General features: G+C 37.2%; 1 protein-coding gene across 3 annotated transcripts in view; it reads right to left on the bottom strand.

The window, feature by feature from the left end:
* The window catches only part of RAD54B (RAD54 homolog B), a 97,404-nt gene that overhangs the window by 55,994 nt on the left and 19,471 nt on the right, over nucleotides 1-21,939 (bottom strand). For 2 of the 3 annotated variants that reach the window (XM_082601217.1, XM_082601218.1), the window contains one exon: nucleotides 19,891-20,059. In XM_082601217.1, the coding sequence (XP_082457343.1) occupies nucleotides 19,891-20,059 (169 nt within the window). Of the gene's footprint in view, nucleotides 1-2,574; nucleotides 2,964-19,890; nucleotides 20,060-21,939 lie in introns of those variants that run through there. The other variant, XM_082601219.1, reaches the window with a different exon arrangement.

Genomic DNA, 21,939 nt, shown 5'->3' with positions numbered 1-21,939 from the left:
AAATAATAAGATATTTAGTATGTTATGAAAAATCTATTTGTAGATTATATAAATTCCTTCATTTTCATTCTTGTCTTTTTTTGTCATTTTATGATTTTCAAAAGCAAAACAATGGAAGATAAATGTAATTCAAATTAGTAAGATTTGCTTTTATTAACATCTCTAAATCCTGGATTGGGAAAAAGTTAAAACAACAGATATAAATTAAATTTTTAAAATCCACATAATTACTTTTCCAAATTAGTATGTATAATAGACTATAAGACTCACAATTAAACATAGATAATATACTCCCATGTAAATTAAAAATATGCCTTATATCTGCAATATTCCATTCCACTTTACTTAAAACATTACAAATAAGGCATAACAAAGTCTAAAAATGATTTAGAGGTCACAAAAAAATGATAAAACAGAAAAGGACTTCTAAAATTTATGAATATGAACTCTGAGGATCAAATTGGTTATAAAAACACAAAATATAATCTGATGTTAAAGAGAGGTAAATATAAAGACATAAATCAATGTCAGTTGTAGAAATAAGTAGCCTTACAAAATAGTTGTATATACTTAAATACGTTAAATTATATAGCAGTAATATTTTCCTTATTAAGTATAGTTTGAGGAGATTAACAGTCATATTTATATAGAAGCATAATTAAGATAGTGAATTATAAACTTCTGAGATAATTAAGATTTGAGATGATGTCAGACAAGTATAAGTATATTAAATGCATAAATATATTATAAATTAAAATGCTAGTATAGAGAAAGTGGCAGAGCAGACACGCTAACAAAAATAAGCATTTAATTGGCATATTTCTGATATTCTTACCTTTAGAATCTGAAAAACTGATTGTTTAAACAGTAGGTATAGAAATGTGTAAATCAACTCATTTTATCAGAGAAACGTTGGTGTCCCAAAGATTGACTGTGTAGGTATATATATTCTATGTATGTACGTGTATATATACCATATATACATACACACACACACACACACAAGCAGTCAAAATGTAAATATATCTTTGTATCTTATATATTATTTCTCTTCTATACCTGTGTATTTTTAAAATACACAACTTGATAAAACTACAGTTTCTATGTGTAGTTTTCAAATTATAAAAACCTATACCCAAAGGGTAGTTTTATACCTATAATGCAAAGCCACTGTTCTTTATGATTCAAAGAGGGAAAAAATTTTAATGAGTATAAAACAGTCTTACTGTGGAGTTTTTTTCTTTTTTTGGACATTCAGCATACTAGGATTTAATCATTTGTCATCACAGCGAACAGTTTAAGCAGTGATCCCATGAATTAATATACCGTGTATACACATCTTGGATTCCCACTGGTGCTATTTTTTTGCTATGTTATCAACTAGAAATAAGAAGTATATGGTAAGAAGCTGGGCTCAAAAATATTATCCTAGTAAATTATCAAAATAACAAATATGTTTGGCTAAAAAGGTTTTTTCCATTTCTTCCCTAACTTCAAAGGGATTTCATAGGTAATTAATAATTTTGCTTATATAATGACTCTTCCACCAATAGGAAAGTACCTTGTAAAGTTTTGTTTGAAAGGTTCCTCAACTAACAAGGAGTTTACAGTTTGCTTAAATTACCCTAAATGATTCAGAAGAAGCCTGTAGCTGCCATTTTTATCTTTTGCCAGAGGTTAAAATCTGAATCAGCAGCAGGATAATAGTTTTTGAAGATTTCTAGGCAAGTAGTTATGTGTAGAGCACAAATTCAACCAAAAAAACTGTTTCTAATCCAGTTGCTCTTATTGATATATTAAAATTCATAGTTTGATACCCTTGCAGAATAGTATGGGAGAGCTTACCCTTTCCTGTATGACCCCAAATCAAAGTGAAACTAGACCATTAATGTGTAAAAACAACAAAAGTTTTTAGTTTTATTAAGTAATCTGAATCCCTAATTAGGCATTAACTCCTTTTCTTGTGTTCTTGTCTTTTTTATTTTGAATGTAAGTTAGAAAAATACTTTAAACTGTACATTTAAAAATACTTTAAACTTTAATATATACAATGATGCCATTAACAAGTTTACTTAATTGATCATTTTAGATTTTTAGCTCAATTAATATTCAGTAAGTGTAGACACTGATAATTCATAAAAAAAAGCAAGGGTTCCATTTTTCCTGACACTGCTAACTTTATACAAAATTGAAAATTCTAATGAAATGTAATCTTAAATGAAATAAGAAAAAGGTATCTCTCGGAAGCTAATTAAACAATTTAATTTTAAAGCTTAAAAAGTTTATGAGGTAATGTCACAAATTACATCCCATTTATTCCTCCCTAACCTTTACTTTTTAGAAACTACAGAAGGAGGGAAGGGGGAGGGGAAGACAATAAAAAGTGGCTTAAATCCAGTGCAGCAGAAAAATTCCTTATAGCCTCACTTTTCTTGTTTAAGAATGCAAAACAAAGACACTATTCACTGCTCCCGTAGTGGGGATGCTTACTATGCATATCTTTATCACAACTAAGCCAGAGCCCAATAGATAGGAGGCGCCATAATTTTCACAACAAAATAAAATAAAGCTTACCTTTGTATGTGGTTCCTGTCTCTTATCAGGCAAAAACTGGAAATCTGGGGAATCATCTCCATAACTTTCTTGGTTGGCTCAGAAATATTGCTTTTAAAATCTGATTGGGTCTCTTTTTGCTGCAATAGCTCCTGTTTGGCATATTCTTTGAGCCTTTTGTAAAGAGTGCGTAGGCCCTGCGCTGTTCGAGGAGGGCGGTCTACTCCACTTGCATTATAGTTAACTGCTATGATATCCCAACATCTATTCTTTTCCACTATTACTGAATGTTTGTTAGTGTGTTCTTCCAGAATTTTAACATATGGCTTCACAAGCTTTAACAAATCAAGCTTTTCAGATAAGGTAAAATTGGAAGATCTAGCTTTTCCTACCATTGTTCTTTTCAAATTAAGTAGGCAGTTTCTGAAACCACCATGCAGCCTTCAGCTCTGCTCAGCTCTTTTCACAAACAGAAAAAGATCAGGCTTAACTAGGCTAGCCTCATTTAGGCCCACGCCTACAGGGGAGGGTTTATTAAAATTCCTCCAGCTTAAGCTGACGCAGGTTCAGGAAATCTGCTTAAGCCAAGCCTGACCTACATAAAGCTTCTCACTGAAGAAGACAGGAAGGCACAAGCAAAACACACTTGTGTATAAAGAGAACAGCTCGAGGTAGGATTTAATACACAAAGGTCTAGAGATAAGCATGGAACACAGCTAAAAATTAGCTAATTTAGGGAGAATATCGAATTCCAACACGTTTGCCTAGCTGATAGACTTAAACTGCACTGCAGTATCACTTTAATAAAAACAAAAGAGGAACTGTTTTGTACTATTTGTTTACAAATCCAGTAGACAGAAAAATGAAAAACTAAAGATATGAGTGGTGAATGTAGTGATTCCTAACAGAGCCCCTAATCACTGTTTCTGAGCTGCTGTTCTCTCTTACAAAATCTGCATAATGCTGGTCCTGCTGTCAATCAGGAATTGCATATCCTCTAGCTAGTTAGGTTACACCCAGCTCAGACTCCACGGTAAAGCTAAGCTTCTCCTTCATTTTACAGTCTACAGTAGCCACCGTGTATTTTTTATTTTTTCAGTTACTTAAGAAGAAATTTTTGTTGAACACTAAATCTAAAAAGCAGATAAAAATTATGTTTTTAAAGCAATGCATTATTCCAGCTGTAACGTATATGAATATGCTAGCCTGCTTTAGCATGTGTAAAAAACACCATTCACAGTAAGAACAGCATAATAACACCTTAAGACTGCACACAACAAAATCGCATTTGCTATTATTATAGAGTACGATCTTTATTTAGCCATATTCACACAATTTGGACTATGAAAGGAAACAGCTAGTCTAGTCATTTGCAAGGCCACCAATTTGTGTGTTTAGGATATATTTTCTAATCTGTGTCTGAAACATGATAAATAACAATGTAAACAAAGAAGCCTATTTTCTCCTGACATACATGTTTCTCCAGATAGGAGAATGAATTAGAACATACTTGAACACGGTTCCATTCAATCAATTACTGAACACCTGTAAAAATGTTCCCAAGCACTGAGAAAGGCCCAAAGAAAACAAAGGTAAATCTAGATACAGCCCCTATCCAGAGAACTATACTTCTACAGAAATGCCATCAATTTTCAATTACTTTGTTTTTCATTCTTTCAACAGAAGAGAATTAAATTAAATTTATTAAGTTCTCACTCTGAGCCAGACAATGTGCTAGAATGTGTTATTTGTCAGGAAAAAAAAGTGAAAGATTGCAGGGTGCACTATAGGATGCTAGGTGTTTTCTGGCATACTCTACTGGGTAATCTGATTTTTAGTAGTCCTAGCCTTTCACCGTCTTTGAGCAGTTTTATTGCTGAGTAAAATTGTAGAAAATATTAATGCAAATGATTCTTGCCCCTAGAGATGCAAACTGAAAATTGACCTGCTCCAACAACCTGACCACAGTTACTCAAAGGAAAGTAAAAACACAGGATATGTACTGTCTTTAAACAATATTATTATTTTTGGAAGAAATACAGGCATTGTGTTAAGAAATGAAGAGCTAATGGAAATGTGAAAAACGTTCAATCTCACCATCAAGGAAATGTATACCAAAAATGATTTTCATCCATAAGACATCCATAAGGATGTGAAAAAACGTTCAATCTCACCATCAAGGAAATGTATACCAAAAATGATTTTCATCCATAAGACATCCATAAGGAAATGTGAAAAAACGTTCAATCTCACTATCAAGGAAATGTATACCAAAAATGATCTTCATCCATAAGACTGGCAAAATTCTTAAAGACTGAAAATGTCAGGAGTGGATGAGGGTGCAGGGCAGAGTACTCTTCTGTACCGTTCATGAGAGTGTAAAATGGCATTTGTGATGGCAATCTCAGAGTACGTATTAACAGTTTACATGTGTAAAAACTTCTAAAATTGCAGTAATTTTACTTCTCAGAGTCTACCTTGAAAAATACTCAAACACACAAGGAGCAGCAGAGCCTTCTTAGTAGTTGCATAGTATTGGAAGCAATCAAAGAGCACATCAGTTGGGGACAAGTTAAAGTCACTAAAGTATATCCATACTATGGTCTACTCTGGGCAGCACTAAAATGCAAAAGGTAGATTTCTGTGTATTGACATAGAACAAGCTCCAAAATATATGGTAAGTGAAAAAAGCAAGTAAAACAAAAATACATACAATATAATCCCATTATGCTTACCCAAAACACCCAAAGCTAAATATTTCTGTAGGTACAGAAAATATATGTTTAGGTATAGAATGCAGGTCCATACATAGGTATGAAAATGTACTCCAAGAAGGTCTGGAACTCTTCTGCCCAATTACAGGAGCCATGAGTTGCAGGTAGCTATGGAGCATTTTTTTTTTCTTTTTTTTGGCCCCACTGGACCACCTGGGAAGTCCAGCTATTGAGCATTTTAAATGTGGTTAACGGGACTGAATTTTTTACTTTATTGGATTTTAATTAATTTAAACAAAATTTTTTGCCTGAAGCAGCATATTTTTCCATTAAACACAACTTTATTGTTTGGGTAGGATTACATTTTACTTAACCCTTTTGTCACAAATGATACTATTGCTCCTAGTATTACGGACAAGAACTCCCTCCTGGACCAAACAGTTAGTCAGGCTCCTCTGAGCCTTCTTCTCAACTAGGACTTTAGCAAGGATGCTGCTAAACCAGTTTATAGAGAATCCCCCTACCCTTGATACCTAACCAAATTCTTCATACTCCCACCCTTAATACCTAACCAAGTTCCTCTCAGTAATTTTCCACCCACTGCCTCCCTTACCCTGCCCATCGGCTATACATCCCTGTTGTAGTAGCAGTTGAGTTCAGTCTCTCTCCCCTGTTGCAATAGTCTTTATTTTTTTAAATAAATTATTTATTTATTTATTTTGGCTGCGTTGGGTCTTTGTTGCTGCACATGGGCTTTCTCTAGTTGCAGTGAGCAAGAGCTACCCTTTGTTGTGGTGTGTGGCTTCTCTTGTTGCGGAGCATGGGCTCTAGGCACGCGGGCTTCAGTATTTGTGGCATGCAGGCTCAGTAGCTGTGGATCACAGGCTCTAGAGCACAGGCTCAGGAGCTGTGGGGCACAAGCTTAGTTGCTCCGCAACATGTGGGATCTTCCTGGAGCAGCGATCGAACCCATGTACCCTGCACTGGCAGGCGGATTCTTTTAATTTATTTATTTTATTTATTTATTTTTGGCTGCATTGGGTCTTCGTTGCAGTGCATGAGCATCTCATTGAGGTGGTTTCTCTTGTTGCAGAGCACAGGCTCTAGGCGCATGGGCTTCAGTAGTACTTGCAGCACACGGGCTTCAGTAGTTGTGGCTCACTGGCTCTAGAGTGTAGGCTCAGTAGTTGTGGCACATGGGTTTAGCTGCTCCACGGCATGTGGGATCTTCCCAGACCAGGGCTCAAACTCGTGTCCCCTGCATTGGCAGGCGGATTCTTAACCACCCTGCCACCAGGGAAGTCCGCAGTAGTCTTGAGTAAAGTCTTCTTGCCTGTTTAACTTGTCTGGTAGAATTTTTCTTGACATCACACATAATCACATCAGCAGTGTAGTCAATCTTAAATTGATTTTGCTTGAATGAATTTTTTCTATGCAGTGATATAACATTTAATGGATTTGTTTGAATATTTTGTGCAGACAGCACAAATTATACTGATACCCTGTGTAAACTGTAATTGATTATTAATCTGAATTACTTATTCTGTCTTAATTATAATTAAATTATTTTTCTAGCTAAAAAAATAATGGGCAAACTTTTTAATATAAAAAAGTATACTACTGATGCAGAATCAAGTGCAGATGCAGAAGCTAGTACTCTTACTGGAATAATAAAGAAAAATATGAGAGACCGAACTAAAGCATATTACATATTTCATACTGAAAACCAAATGCAATTTGCTAAAGCAGAACAACAGGAATAAGCTGTTTAATGCATTTTTAAAAGTTAAAGAAAATAAACTAGACAACACTAAGAGATATTGTCAACAGACACATAGTAAATCTGACAAACAGTTTCCTCTCAACAAACAAGAACTGATGAAGTTTAGTCTCCTCAAATCAGAATTAAATATCCAGAAATATTTTTAAATAATATGTAACAACGTCTGACCTTGTAACTTTGGCCAGCTATAAAATGGTTTGGTTTCTTGCACACACAAAAAAAGAAAACCATGTTTAGTAAAGAGATGGTAAATCCATATATACTATTTCAGTTATGGAAATTTTGTCAGAAAATTATGGGGAAAAGATTTTAAATGATATTTTAAAAATGAAAGATCTTCAATTAAGCAATCAATAATTGCCTGTAGAATACAAAACCTAACATATCAAACATCAATTGATTCAATATTTTAAAAATTGCAAGTACTTCTCTTTAGATTTAAATGAGTTATACAATAAGTTATACAATAAAAGTTATACAATAAAAGAGATACTGCCCTATTAACGCATGGGTCACATTTTATCTCAAGGCCTTCAAAATTTACAGAGAAATGTTATCAATTCATGACCAAATAGATATATGAACTCATAACACAGATATTTTTTAACCTATATCTGTCAAAGAATTTCAGCTAGACATGGAAAAATAATAGTTCTACTGCAATACATGATGCTCTGTTAGGTTAAGTTTAAAAATCTGGATTTATTGAAATTTTAAAACAAGAAATTAATATTTCATTTATTACTCTGTTCCACACACATTATGAAAATATTGTGCTCAACTTTCTAGAGCAGACTCTATGAAAAATGTCAAGAATATAGTTGTTAAAACCATTTGGAATACATATGCAAATACCAGTTTATGGAACTGGTTAAAAAAGAAAAAAATAGAACACTATTTAATGATTTTTTTTGTTCTTTGCCAGTGCTCATTGGTTGAGTCATGGAGAGTTTTATAAATTATTATACTGTCTATAAAATTTATAATTATTATTGTTTATAATTATTGTACTGTTAACTCCAACTCAAGATTTTTCTTAAAACAAAAAGAATACTTGCTAAACATTCAATAATCAAAGACAAAAAAATGGCAATGTGATTTACGTTTTCTCATCAATATCACACTGTATATGAGTGAGCTAAATTTGAAAATCCAAGGAAAAGAAAGGCATATTTGTGACCTGGTTAGATAGGTAAAAGAATATATGTTTAATGTAAAAATTTCCATAAACATACAACTCAGTAACTAACCGTATATATCCCTCTAACATGAATCGACAGAAAATTTTAATTATAATTAAGTTTTATGTAAATTGCATGAAAAAACTACAAGAAAAATTTGAAAAACACTTTGTTGATATTGATAAATTTAGAGCTGCTTTTAAATTTATACACTGCTCTTTTGAATTCAATGTTAATAATACTGAGTTGACACAGGAATTAGTAAATTTGCTTAACTTGGACGGACAATTTTTGAAACTGATATGCTTTTGTTTCCAAGTCATATCAATTCTTCTAAAAAAGATGAACTAGTTGTTGATGTAGATACAAATATAAACAGAAATTTTTTAAAACTCAATTCAGCTAATGGACAACTTTTATGTATGTTTAGAACTTATTTATTTCATAAATATTATGAAATCTAAATACTAATCAAGAATTCAAAATAAAAATACAGCATCCAAATTGAGATATGCTGTAAATGTAAAATATACACCAGCTTTCAAAGACGTAATATGAATAATAATAATTAATAACTTTTAATTACATGTTGAGATGATATACATATTGAGTTAATTAAAATGTATAATTAAAATTAATTTCACCTGCTTCTTTTTACTTTTTAACATGGTTACTAGAAATTTTTTTAATATTTATATATGATTTATATTATATTTCTATTGGACAGCTTTGGTATAGAAGGATAGGTACCAAACTAATGACAGCAGCTATTACTGGAAGGAGGCTAAGATTGACAGGAACAGTTAAGAACTTTTAACTTAACTGTATTACTATGAAATTTATAAAAATATATTCATATTACTTAATCAAAATTAAATTATAAATAATTCTTACAAACTAAGAAAAACAATGCAACAGAAAAACAAATATAGAATACAAACAGAATTTAAAGAATAAAATATAAATGTCCAATATATAAAGAGCTCAACAAGTAATCAGGGAGATGGAAGGTAAAAGACCATAGTTGTTTTTACCCATTCAACTGGCAAAAGTTAAAAAGTTTAATAGCATGTGTTAAGGAATTTGGGGAAATAAATTCTCTCATACAGTAATGATGGCAGAGCCATTTCAGAAGGCAGTTAGCAAACCATATTAAAATATAATGTAAACACATTATGATCTGACAACTGAGAAATATTTGCATAAGTTCATAAGACCACATGCACAAGGATGTTCACTGAAGGATTGTTTTTAATAAAAATCCTAAATAAATCATGTTATATTCATACCATGGTGTACCCTGCAGCAATTAAAAGAATAGGTACATCTGTTGTTCTAAAATGAAAACAAAAGTCTCCAAAGCATACTAGTGAGAACTGCAAAGTACTCTCAGCACGGAACAACTCCATCCAAACCCCTGCACTAAGAGACCTGACCAACCCTAGGATGGCCTCTAGCAGCCTAAAGGCCCCAACCTAGCCTCCTTGTGAGCTCCATTCTGGAAAAGCTCAGAGCTATCAAAAGAATTTACTGTTTGTTCTAGCTAACACCTGACCCTAGGCCCCTGACCTCCCTTTGGTAGCGCATTTACTAAATCGCCCACAACTCAGGAGTGTCTTTCTCAAGGACCTGAAAGTCATTCCTTTGAAATATAATTATCAGGAAGAACAGAGCCAAGGCCTCCCAGTCTTAGTGAGAAGGTATAATCCTTCCTAACTTTGATAACTGCTAGCTAGCAGACAGAGCTGCCCTAATCTCATTTACACAGACCTACCTTTTGTAATTTTTCACTTCCCTGACTCTACTTGAGCTCCCTCTCTGACTCCCTCATCCTCCCTTCAAAAGCTGCACAAATAAGAATGGAGCTCAGGTCTCTACCCCACTGTCAGGAGTTATTGAATAAAATCTGTTTCCACTGCTTTAACTAATGTCTGGCTTTGTTTATCTTTGACATTAGTGAATGAAAAAATCAAGTTGTAGGTAGATATATGTATACTGTATGGTATCATTTATTTGAAACACACCACTCACATCAATAATACCAATTTCTACAGGTAAAATATATAAGAGCCTAGCTTTACCTGTAGTATTTTAGATAATTTTATGGGGAGAAACGTATTCAGGTACATTAATCTTAATGAATGCATGAAGTATTCTGAGGAAAATGTACTGATGTCTGCAACTTTAAAATTCATTTTTAAAAAGTAAGATAGGGACTTCTCTGGTGGTCCAGTGGGTAAGACTCCACGCTCCCAATCCAAGGGGCCCGGGTTCGATCCCTGGTCTGGGAACTGGATCCCACATGCATGCTGCAACTAAGAAGCCCGCATGCCACAACTAAAGATCCCGCATGCTGCAACTAAGACCTGGCACAGCCAAGGTAAATAATAAGTAAATATTTTAAAATAAATAAATAAATAAAAAATAAAAGTAAGATAGACTGATGGATGAATGGATGAATAGATATGCAATAAAGCAAATACAGTAAAATTTTAATTCTGGAATCTAGGTGGTTGGTATATGAGTAGTCAATGTAAAATGATCAACTTTCCTTAATGTTTGAAAATTCTAATATGTTCAAAAAAGCATCCTTAAAAATAAAATAATAGCAGCTAATATATTTTAACTCTTTAGCTATTAAAAATGTGAGAAGTTTGAACAAAGCTAAATTTCTAAAATAGAATTTAGATAATTAGATCTATTAAATTTAATAAATAAGGAATAACTGTGGGTAGGAGTGATTTTTTTTTCTATGAACTACTTGTTAGGCAAAAAGCTCACCATGACTACTGAGATTATTTCTATATTTTAGGAGATAAAAAAAAACAACACCAAGGTAAGGATATTATGCCTTATTAATCTTTTTCTTAGCCCAGGTTCTCTGGCAAACAGGGCCTGAAGCAATGACTAGAATGCTGAGGCTTTACTTGGGCGTTGCATATACAGGGCATCAAGAGTGAAAAAAAATAAACTGAAGCAAGGAACTATGTAAAATGGTGGCTGGGGGACTCCTCTGGCAGTCCAGTGGTTAAGACTCCATGCTTCCACTGCAGGGGGCACGGGTTCGATCTCTGGTCGGGAAGGCCACGACGCCAAAATATAAGTAAATAAATAAATACTATTTTTAAAAGTGCTGGCTACGTCTTTACAACAAGCTATGAAAACACAGAGTAGGTCGCTTGGCAAATGCATCCACTTGGTACTCTCTTTGGAATATCTCCTGATAGACTACAAAAAGAAACCATTCCTCAGAGTAGTCCATGGAGGAAGATGTGGAATTTATCAGGCAGGTTCCCTCCTGTCTCCCATTTCCCAGTAGCCAAGCTCACCCCACTAGGAATAAACTCTACCACACTTTCAACCTGTGTCATCCAGCCTCCACAGGGGCACAGGGTGCTACCCCCAAGCCCTGTGGTGTGGTGTGTCATCCACCAGACCCTCTCAGAGTGTGGTTCGTCGGCCCGGTGGGGTGGCAGCCACCGTGAGGTGGTGGATCAAGTGGGGCAGCACAGCGCGGTACAGTGAAGCAGTCAGTCTAGGAAGCACACGGTGGCAAGAGAATCTGAGAAGGCATATATCACACTGCAGTACGTGAGGAAGATGACACTTTAAAAATCTGCCACATAAAAACAGGGTTAAAAGCCAGGGTGAATCCAAACCCTAAGAATCATTCTCAGTTATAGCATTTATATCTCATACTTCAGCACTGTGCTTTGGTGATGATACCCTGTAATGTTAAGTACTCAAGACAATCAAAATCGTGAATTCCCTGGCGGTCCAGTGGTTAGAACTCAGCATTTTCACTGCCACGGGCCTGGGTTCAATCCCTGGTCAGGGAATTAAGATCCTGCAAGCCACGCGGTGCAACCAAAAAAAAGACAATCAAAACCTAGGTTAACAGGGATCTTGAAAACCCTTACAGAACTGAAAGAAGTCTAAGAAGGAAAAACTCAGTGCTCCTGCTGTGTTTCTCCTTTACTTTCATACCACTCCGACACCAGCTGGGTGTTCTACAATTCAACTCAATCCTGACACTATCTATCTGGAGACAGCAACACATCCCACAGCTTAAGGGCTCAGTCCCACAAGACTGCTCCCACCCCACTTGAGATGCCAATCACAAGTCCAGGTTGTCAGCTGTGCTTCTGACCAATCGGCTATAAATCAGAGGTTCCTAGGACCCCCTCCTCAGGTTCAATTAATTTGCTAGAGCAGCTCACAAAACTCAGGAAAACAGTTTACTTACTTTTACGAGTTAATTATAAAAGTATATGATAAAATTGGGAGACTGGGATTGACATATATACACTAATATGTATAAAATAGATAACTAATAAGAACCTGCTGTATAAAAAAATAAAATTCAAAAATAAAAAAAAGTATATGATAAAAGATGAACATTCAGACGGAAGAGATGCATAGGCAAGGCACAGGTAAAAGGCTCGGAGTGTCTATGCCCTCTCGGGGCACCACCACTCTCTCAGCACCTCCATATGTTCACCAACGCGGAAGGTCTCCAAACCCCGTACTTTTGGGATTTTTATGGAGGTTTCATCACATTGGCATGATCAACCATCAACTCCATTTCAAGCTCATCTCCCCTCTCTGGAGAAATGGGAATGGGGCTGGAAATTCCAAGTTTCTAATCACGGCTTAGTCTTTCTGGTGACCAGACCTCAACCAGGAGCCCACCCAGAGTCACCTCATTAGAACAAAAGACATTTCTATCACCCAAGAAATTCCAAGGGATTTAGGAACTCTGTGTCAGGAACTAAGGTCAAATACCAAATATCAGAAGAAAAAAAGATGCTCCTAAAGCTCTTATCACTGAGGAAATTACAAGGGTTTTAGGACCTCTGTGCCAGGAACTGGGGGTAGAGACCAATACAGACATTTTCTATTATCTCACAGAGTCAAATTATGAAAACTTAATCCAGCCATGCTATGTGAATCACAGACCTACTCTATACAATCTAAATTTACATACATTTTCTTTAAATAGCTCCCAGCCACCTATTAAGGAACTCAGTTTGACCAAGTCTTACCTTTGGGGTAAAAACATTGTAAGCTAAAGGAAATTAGCCTTTTGTTAAATTTTGTATACTAAAAATGTTGCTAAAGCTACTCATCTTTATTTTAACTTAACATTTTTCACTTAATCATTTTTCAGTATAGTTAACATGGGTGTTCGCCCAGCAGGTAGCAGCCACGAAATTTTGGTGAGATAGCTCCCACGTCCAAGGAAGGGACGGAGAGTGTGTATCTGATGATTCTCAGAAGTCACTTAGGCTTCTTCTTCACTGAGGTACAATAGGTCTAAAGTTAGGAATCCCTCTGGACACAGGAAAGTAACTCAATATCAGCACAAAGTTAAGAAACCTTTTTTTTTTTTTTTTTTGCAGTATGCAGGCCTCTCACTGTTGTGGCCTCTCCCGTTGCGGAGCACAGGCTCCGGACGCGCAGGCTCAGCGGCCATGGCTCACGGACCCAGCCACTCCGTGGCATGTAGGATCCTCCCGGACCGGGGCACAAACCCGTGTCCCCTGCACCGGCAGGCGGACTCTCAACTACTGCGCCACCAGGGAAGCCCAAGAAACCTTATTTAACGATTATGAGTAGGGACCATCTACATATCGTCAGATTGACGAGAAAAAGGAAGTATGTGGTCCCAATGGTTGCTGGTATCTATCATTTAACATGAGGGGAACCAGTCTAAGAATGAAGCCAATCTTGTGGATGACAGAAGTAGACAGAAATTGGGATCATAATGACATCATTTAAACTGCTACATCAGTCAATCCTAAAGCCTGCAATTTCCAGATATACATGCTAATAAAATTCAATTTTATAATCCAGTATTTTTAACAATATTTGAACCAAAAGCATATTAACCGAGCTGATCTCCCTGTGCTATGCAGTTGCTTCCCACTAGCTATCTGTTTTACATTTGGTAGTGTGTATATGTCCATGCCACTCTCTCACTTCGTCCCTACTTACCCTTCCCCCTCCCCATGTCCTCAAGTCCATTCTCTATGTCTGCGTCTTTATTCCTGTCCTACCCCTAGGTTCATCAGAACCTTTTTTTTTTTACATTCCATATACATGTGTCAGCATACGGTATTTGTTTTTCTCTTTCTGACTTACTTCACTCTGTAGGACAGACTCTAGGTCCATCCACCTCACTACAAATAACTCAGTTTCGTTTCTTTTTATGGCTGAGTAATATTCCATTGTATATATGTGCCACATCTTCTTTACTCATTCATCTGTCAATGGACACTTAGGTAAATGCACATACCTTGAGACCTTTGATACTTAAAGGTATCCTATGAATACATTCTCACATATGATTATAATACACAGCTATTCATTGTAGCTTTGTTTGTAATAAGAAAAGATACCAAGCAACCTAAATATCCATTAATATGGCACTGGTTAAGTACATTTGGCAAATCCACACAATGGAATATTCTGTAGCTTTTAAAAAGAATGAGGTAGGGGAGTTCCCTGGTGGCCTAGTGGTTAGGATTTCGGGCTTTCACTGCCATGGCCTGGGTTCAATCCCTGGTCACGGAACTATGAGATCCCACAAGCGATGCGGCAGGGCCAAAAAAAAAAAAAGAAAGAAAAAGAAAAAAAGAATGCAGGAGTTCTAAATGTACGGAAAAAAGATTTCAAAGATAAATCAAACACTTATAAATTAATTATAAACCAATAAAATTCAAAAATCACATTAATTTAATGACAGTGTTATTTTACTGAAATTAAACTGCTAATCACAATATAAGTATGGTACCAAAATATTTGGCACATACAAGTCCTTTTGTGTCCAACAAGCTTCTTCTCCAATACGGCACATGAGGGCTCAATTCTTTGACTATCCTTAATCTGAATATATGAAATTTTCATTTGGTAGGAGTATACCCCATTCTGTCTACCTCTGTTCTCATTTGTGGACACGAAATCTTGTAATAATACTCAATTAGGGCTTCCCTGGTAGTGCAGTGGTTGAGAGTCCGCCTGCCAATGCAGGGGACACGGGTTCATGCCCCGGTCTGGGAAGATACCACGTGCCGCAGAGCGGCTGGTCCCGTGAGCCATGGTCGCTGAGCCTGCGCGTCCGGAGCCTGTGCTCCGCAACGGGAGAGGCCACAACAGTGAGAGGCCCGCGTACTGCCAAAAAATAATAATAATAATAATAATACTCAATTATAGGGCTTCCCTGGTGGCACAGTGGTTAAGAATCTACCTGCCAATGCAGGGGACACGGGTTCAAGCCCTTGTCCACAAAGATCCCATGTGCTGCAGAGCAGCTACGTCCTTGTGCCACAACTACTGAGCCTGCACTCTCGAGCCCACGAGCCACAACTACTGAGCCCATGTGCCAGAACTACTGAAGCCCACACGCCTAGAGCCCGTGCTCCGCAACATGAGAAACCACAATGAGAAGCGTGAACATCACAATGAGGAGTAGCCCCCGCTTACTGCAACTAAAGAAAGCCTGCGCGCAGCAACGAAGACCCAAAACAGCCAAAAATAAATAAATAAATTTATTTAAAAAAAAAAAAAAAGTCAAGTAGCACTTAAAAAAAAAAACCTCAATTATGTGGTGGCCAACCGAAAGACCCAACATAGGCTTATATACTTTTATTCATATTATTGAAAAGAAAGCACAGAATTCTAAGCTTCTCTGAGAATTTATGAATCCCTGAAAATATGTCCAAACATCTCCAGGGACCTAAAAATCATTAGAAAAACACTTATCTCTCCAACAGAGATTTTATCACTCCCTTTTTATACCTTTTATCTTCCCCTCTTCAATACCTCTTTCCTCTCAACCCACAACATACTACCTTTAAAAACAACAACCAAAAGACCTCTATGGTTCCCTGCAATCCCTCAAGATACTACTCCTTCCCTTCAAAACCAAATTTCTTTATTGATTTACATACATTATTTATTTACATTCACTGCCTCCATCTGCCTGTCTCATCACATATCCATTACAATATGGCTTTTGTTCCAAACACTTTCTGAAACTATTCTCTTTTAAGTATTACCAATACTTGCAAACTATAATGTTCCAGCAGCTTCTTCTTGACTTGGTGACTTATCTGAAGTACTTCAGAGCCAAAGGGCTTAGCCAAGGGACTCAAGTACAAGTTTTTCAAGATCCCTCCCATCAGTCATAAAATGTTTTTGAATTTATACTGTTTAACTTAAAACCCAAACAAGAGAAAGTTCCTGCCTTTGTAAGCCAGTTTAGTGAAGGAGACTCAGGTAAATAGATAAAATATAAAGAGTATAGCTGAACAGCCTGAGGGAGAATTAATGGTCTCATCTTACACTTCATCACAATGAAAAGGAATCAGAAAGAATGAAAAAACTTCTTTGTTTTTCTAAAGAATGTAAGTATAGCCGTGAGTATCAGAAGGTCCAGGGCTCCCTTTATTAATTACCAAGGACTGCTATAACAAAGTACCACAAACACTTAAAACAACAGAATTTATTGTCTCACAACCTGGAGACCAGAAGTTCAAAATCAAGACGTCAGCAGGGCCATGCTCTCTCTGAAGGATCTGTGGGAGAATCCTTCCGTGCCTCTTTCTAGCTTCTGGTGGTTGCCAGCAATCCTTGGTGCTCCTAGGCTTGCAGCTGGATTACTCTGATCTCTGTCTCCGCTGTCACAAGGCCTTTTTCTCTCTGTATTTCTATGTCTCTCTCCTCATAACCACCCACTGGATTTGTTAGGGGAACCACTGACCGAAAACTGCCCACCCTGGCCAGGCACCACAGTAACCATCTGCATGAGCTGTTTTACAAAAGGAGGTCCTGGTAAGGAACATGGAACTAACAAGCCACCACCAACCGGAAGAATTCAGGAAAAGTCAAAAGGAGACGCCAGCCCGTATGTCCTACCAACCTCCCAGAATCCTCCTCGCTGGACTCCTTCTTGGCTGAGCCATGCGTGCACCACCAGGAAGGACCCTGAGTCAGAATGATTGGCCAGAGACTAACCCAGAAACTAATCCCATCACCATAAAACCCGGGATGTGAGCCACGTGGCACAGCAGTCCTCCTGGGTTCCCTTTCCCTCCTGCTCTCCATGCGGGTGCTCCTTCCCACAAAGTCTCTTGCTTTGTCAGCACGTGTGTCTCCTCGGACATTTCATTTCCAAGTGTTAGACAAGAGCCCACTCTCGGGCCCTTGGAAGGGGTCCCCCTTCCTGCAACAGAGTTAGGGTCCATCCTAATCCAGTACGACCTCAACAGACTTGATGAGACTTGAAGTGCACAGTAAAATTCAATAGAGTGAAAATGTACTTATTAGGGCTCTTTTGGTTGTTAAGAAACCAAACTTAAACTAGCTTAAGTAAAAATGGTTTTCCTGATGAACTAGATATTAAATATTATGAATTACTGTTAATCTTGTTTTGTGTAATAATGTGGTTATATAGGAGAAAACATTAATCTTAAGATATACATGCTGAAGTATTTAGAGGTGAAGTGGCATGATATCTGCAACTTATTTTCAAATGATCCAGAAAAAAAAAAATTGCATACACGGGGCGGGGCTGGGTGGGGAGGGATAAATGAGGCAGAATGTTAACAACTACTGAATTTATGATGATAACTGGAGTATTCTTTCAACCTCTCTACATGTAGGAAATTTTTCAAAATAAAAAGGTAACAGGAAATGAGGACACATTTTAACTGGGACATGCAGGCTTGGACCTGACTTCAAGGTGGATTAGAACTGGAATTAAAAGAATGTCAAAAGGTGAATATATACTAAACAGGTCTTTCATCTCCATATGTTTCTATATATAACATTCCTCTCCAGCAATCACCACAGAAAGCAAGATGTTTCTCACAATGCTCTTTTCCCCAGTTAACCTCTCTCTCTAAATGAGAGGCAGGAGGGTATCAGGAGGCTGGCACAGGTTCCCCAGTCCAGTGAATGTACTAAAAAAGAGAAGGGATTAAGGGATTAAAGGTTGAGTAAATTAACTCCCTCTTCAATTTATTTTAACTCTTAACTCCCTTCTCATATTTAACAGGGAACAGAATGAGAAACTATAGTAGAATGCAAAAAAAGCCCCAAATCAGTAACATGAAATGTATTATATTCTAGAGTCTAAATATCATTCTCTGGTGAAGAGATTAGCTACCAAGATAGAAAAGAAACAGGCATAGATGGATCATTATCCATCACAGGCTTAACAGTAGAGAAAAAAGTCTGGGAAAATAGGATATTCACCTAACGAAGATGGAAGGAAGAAAAGAGAAAAGGAGGGAGGTAAGGAGGAAAGTAATAAAGAGAGAGCAAATCAGTGAAACAGGGCAGAAGCTAAACTGCCATACCCAGAGCTGTCTCTAGGGATCTCCCTAAATGGATACCACCAAAAGTCCTTCTCAACTTCATCCTGACACTTGCTACAAATTTGAGAGCACGTAAATGGTACTAAGGATCCTGGCCAGTTGGGAAAAATCAGAAGTCCCTTCTGCCCAACAAGAAATGAACCCATTTATATGTAAAATTTATTCATTATCACAAAGCTCAAAAACTTCCTTCAAAAGGGTTAAGCGCTTAAGGCACTTTGTTGATTTGCACTGGTACCCTAAAATAGTAGTTATATTCTATAGACCAGCAAATGAGGCTCTCTCCCTGACACTCCTTGTTCAACCAAAAAATAAAATGTTATTTAGAAAAATGTAGTCTTAATGGTGCCTTTCACAGGCCAAATAAACATCCATGAACATCCTAGATAATTTTTTTAATTACCTGAAAAATACTAATCTCTTACAGATGCAAAAAGAACCATAGTCATTATTTTAAGTCAATTCAGCTTGTTAAATGCTTGGTTTTCCTGCAATTATATACTTTCATAATTCAAATCTAACTGATTTTAAGTTACTCCAATGGACTCAAATGAATCAACAGTTTTACTCACTTAAAGTTCACCTCTTCTTTTAGTGCTGTTAATGCATTTTAAAACTTTTTAAAAAATCAAATCTTTAGGACTTCCCTGGTGGCTCAGTGGTTAAGAATCCACCTGCCAATACATAGAACATGGGTTCAAGCCCTGGTCCAGGAAGATCTCACATGCCACGGAGCAATTAAGCCCATGCACCACAACTTCTGAGCCCATGCACTAGAGCTCGCAAGCCACAACTACTGAGCCCACGTGTCACAACTACTGAAGTCCACACGCCTAGAGCCTGTGCTCTGCAACAAAAGAAGCCACCGCAATGAGACGCCTGTGCACTGCAACGAACAGTAGCCCCCACTCACCGCAACTAGAGAAAGCCCACATGCAGCAACGAAGACGCCAAAAATAAATAAGTAAAAATAAGTAAATTTAAAAAAAAATCTTTAAACACAGTTTATTTTGGTACTTGAGATAAAGACCATTATTTGACCAATAAGTTTACAATGAATAACCTTAGACATATGCCTACTACAAAATGCAAGATTTGAATGATGTGGTTATTAATCCATCATTAAAGATAAATTATGACAACAAAAAATCTGAACTGCCAGCGACCTAGTGGTATTACATCAACTATTTTCAAATATAACATATTCATTCTTGTAAATAATCAATTTAAATAATACTGTAATAAGCCTGGTCAAGTATAAACCTGAACAGTCTTACCTGTATGATGTGGGTCTGATGTTGTCTTTGCAGATGCTTCCAAACAATATTTTTCCCTGTAATTATCCTCATGATTAATTCCTCTAGAACTTTCTTCAGTAGGCAGATTAAAACTGCATATTCTGGGATCATTTTGTGACTGCAGAAAAGTATTCTTATTTCCAGCAACCTAAAAGAACAAAATATGTATTTTATGCTGATATTAAACTTAATTTCCCATATTTTTAAATAATAGATTCCTAATTTAAAATGTGAGCTACTGGTTTCTCATACCTAAATGGGGAATACTTAAAAATAAAAATTATAATTTTTATTGTTTGTTTTTTAAGCTAGTTTTATTACATAATAAAAGCTGAAAGATATCACAGAATAAAAATTATGCTTACAATTATAGTGCATTTTAATCAACATATCAAATGAGGTTTTAAACAAGTCACAATATGCCATTCTCAGTCAACCGCTTTTTTTCTTGCTAAATTTCTCAATATTAAAAGAAACACTTAAATATTGTTAATTTAAGTGATAATGATACCTGCACTGTATTGTTCTTGTTTTAACAGTACCTTATGTTTTAAAGGCAAATATTAAAATATTTACAAATGAAAAGATATTCCTGGAATCTGCATCAAAATAATGAGAGGGGAAAAAGGGGGGAGGGAGCTGGAGAGGAAACAATGAAGCAAGAACAATTGTCATAAACTGACAATTGTTGAAGCTGGATGATGGGTACATAGAGATTCTTCATATACTCTTTTCTCTATTTTTGTATATGTATTAGCTTTCTGTTGCTGCTGTAACAAATTATAACAAACTTAGTGGCTTAAAACAACACAAATTTATTTTATAATTTTGTAAGTTTGAACTCTCACTTGGCTCTTAATGGACTAAAATCAAGGTAATCAGCAGGGCAGCATTTCTTTCAGGAGGTTCTAAAGGAGAAAACATTTCCTTGACTTTTCAAACTTCTAAAAGCTACCCACATTCCTTGGCTTGTGGCCCCACTCCTCTACTTCAAAGCCAGTTCCTCTGCATCTCTCTGCCCCTGCTTCCTTAATCGCATCTCTTTCTCTAACCCTCTCATCTGTCTCCCTCTTCTACTTTTAAGGACCTCTGTGATTATACTGGGCCCATCTGGATAATCTAGGATGACCACCCCCCATCCCATCTCAAGGTCCTTAACATTAATCCCTTAGTCAAAGTCCCTTTTGCCACGTGAGGTAACATATTCACAGGTTCCAGGGATTAGGACATGGACATTTTTGGAAGGCCACTTTTCTGCCTACCACAGTACGTTTGAAATGATTTTTAAATAACAACTCACAATAACAGAGTCGTTATATCTCTATAAATATTCATTATAATAAATTTCAGAGACATTCAAACATCTATCCGATAAGATTTTAAAGTAAGTCAGGTGAGGGAGGAGTCAAGATGGCGGTGTGGGAAGATGCAGAGTTAGCGTCTCCCCACAACTAGGGTGCCTGCTGGCCATTGGTGGGGGATTCAGACCCCCAAGGAGACGGGAGGAACCACAAGGTGAGCCAGTAGGACGGAGGGGTACCGAGGGGGGAGAAGTGGAGGCCAGACAAGATCAGCGCCTCTGAGGCCAGGGAGATCAGGAGAGGCAGGTAGGACGGACTCTCCAGGAAGAGAGGGTGAGGAGCAGAGGGCAATTGTCTGGCCCTCTTGGGCAGGGGAGGCTGCTGAGCTCCCAGGCCGGTCCCCTGCCCTCCAAGGCCCCCCCTTCTCCCGTCCTCCCCCACGCACCGGCTGCATTGGTCCTGGGGCATAGGAGGGAGACTAGGGAGATCAGGAGAGGCAGGCAGGAAGGGCCCTCCCAGACCCCAGACCGGAGGAGCAGGAGAGAACAGGAGGGCGTTTGCCCCACCCACTCAATCCCAGGAAGCCTGCTAGGCTCCCAGGTGTGGTTCCCTGCCCTCTGAGACTGGGGTTGGGGGCACAACTGGGCCCCTTCTGTTCCTTGAGCCTAATCTGCACCACCAGGGCCTCTTCCAGCCCTGTGGGTCCTGATCATGGGCCAGGCCCACC

Source organism: Mesoplodon mirus (assembly GCF_964341445.2).
Source record: "Mesoplodon mirus genome assembly, chromosome: 16".
NCBI classification, from domain to species: Eukaryota; Metazoa; Chordata; class Mammalia; order Artiodactyla; family Ziphiidae; genus Mesoplodon; species Mesoplodon mirus.
The sequence above is the reverse complement of the archived record's forward strand: the minus strand, read 5'-3'. Positions and strand labels throughout refer to the sequence as shown.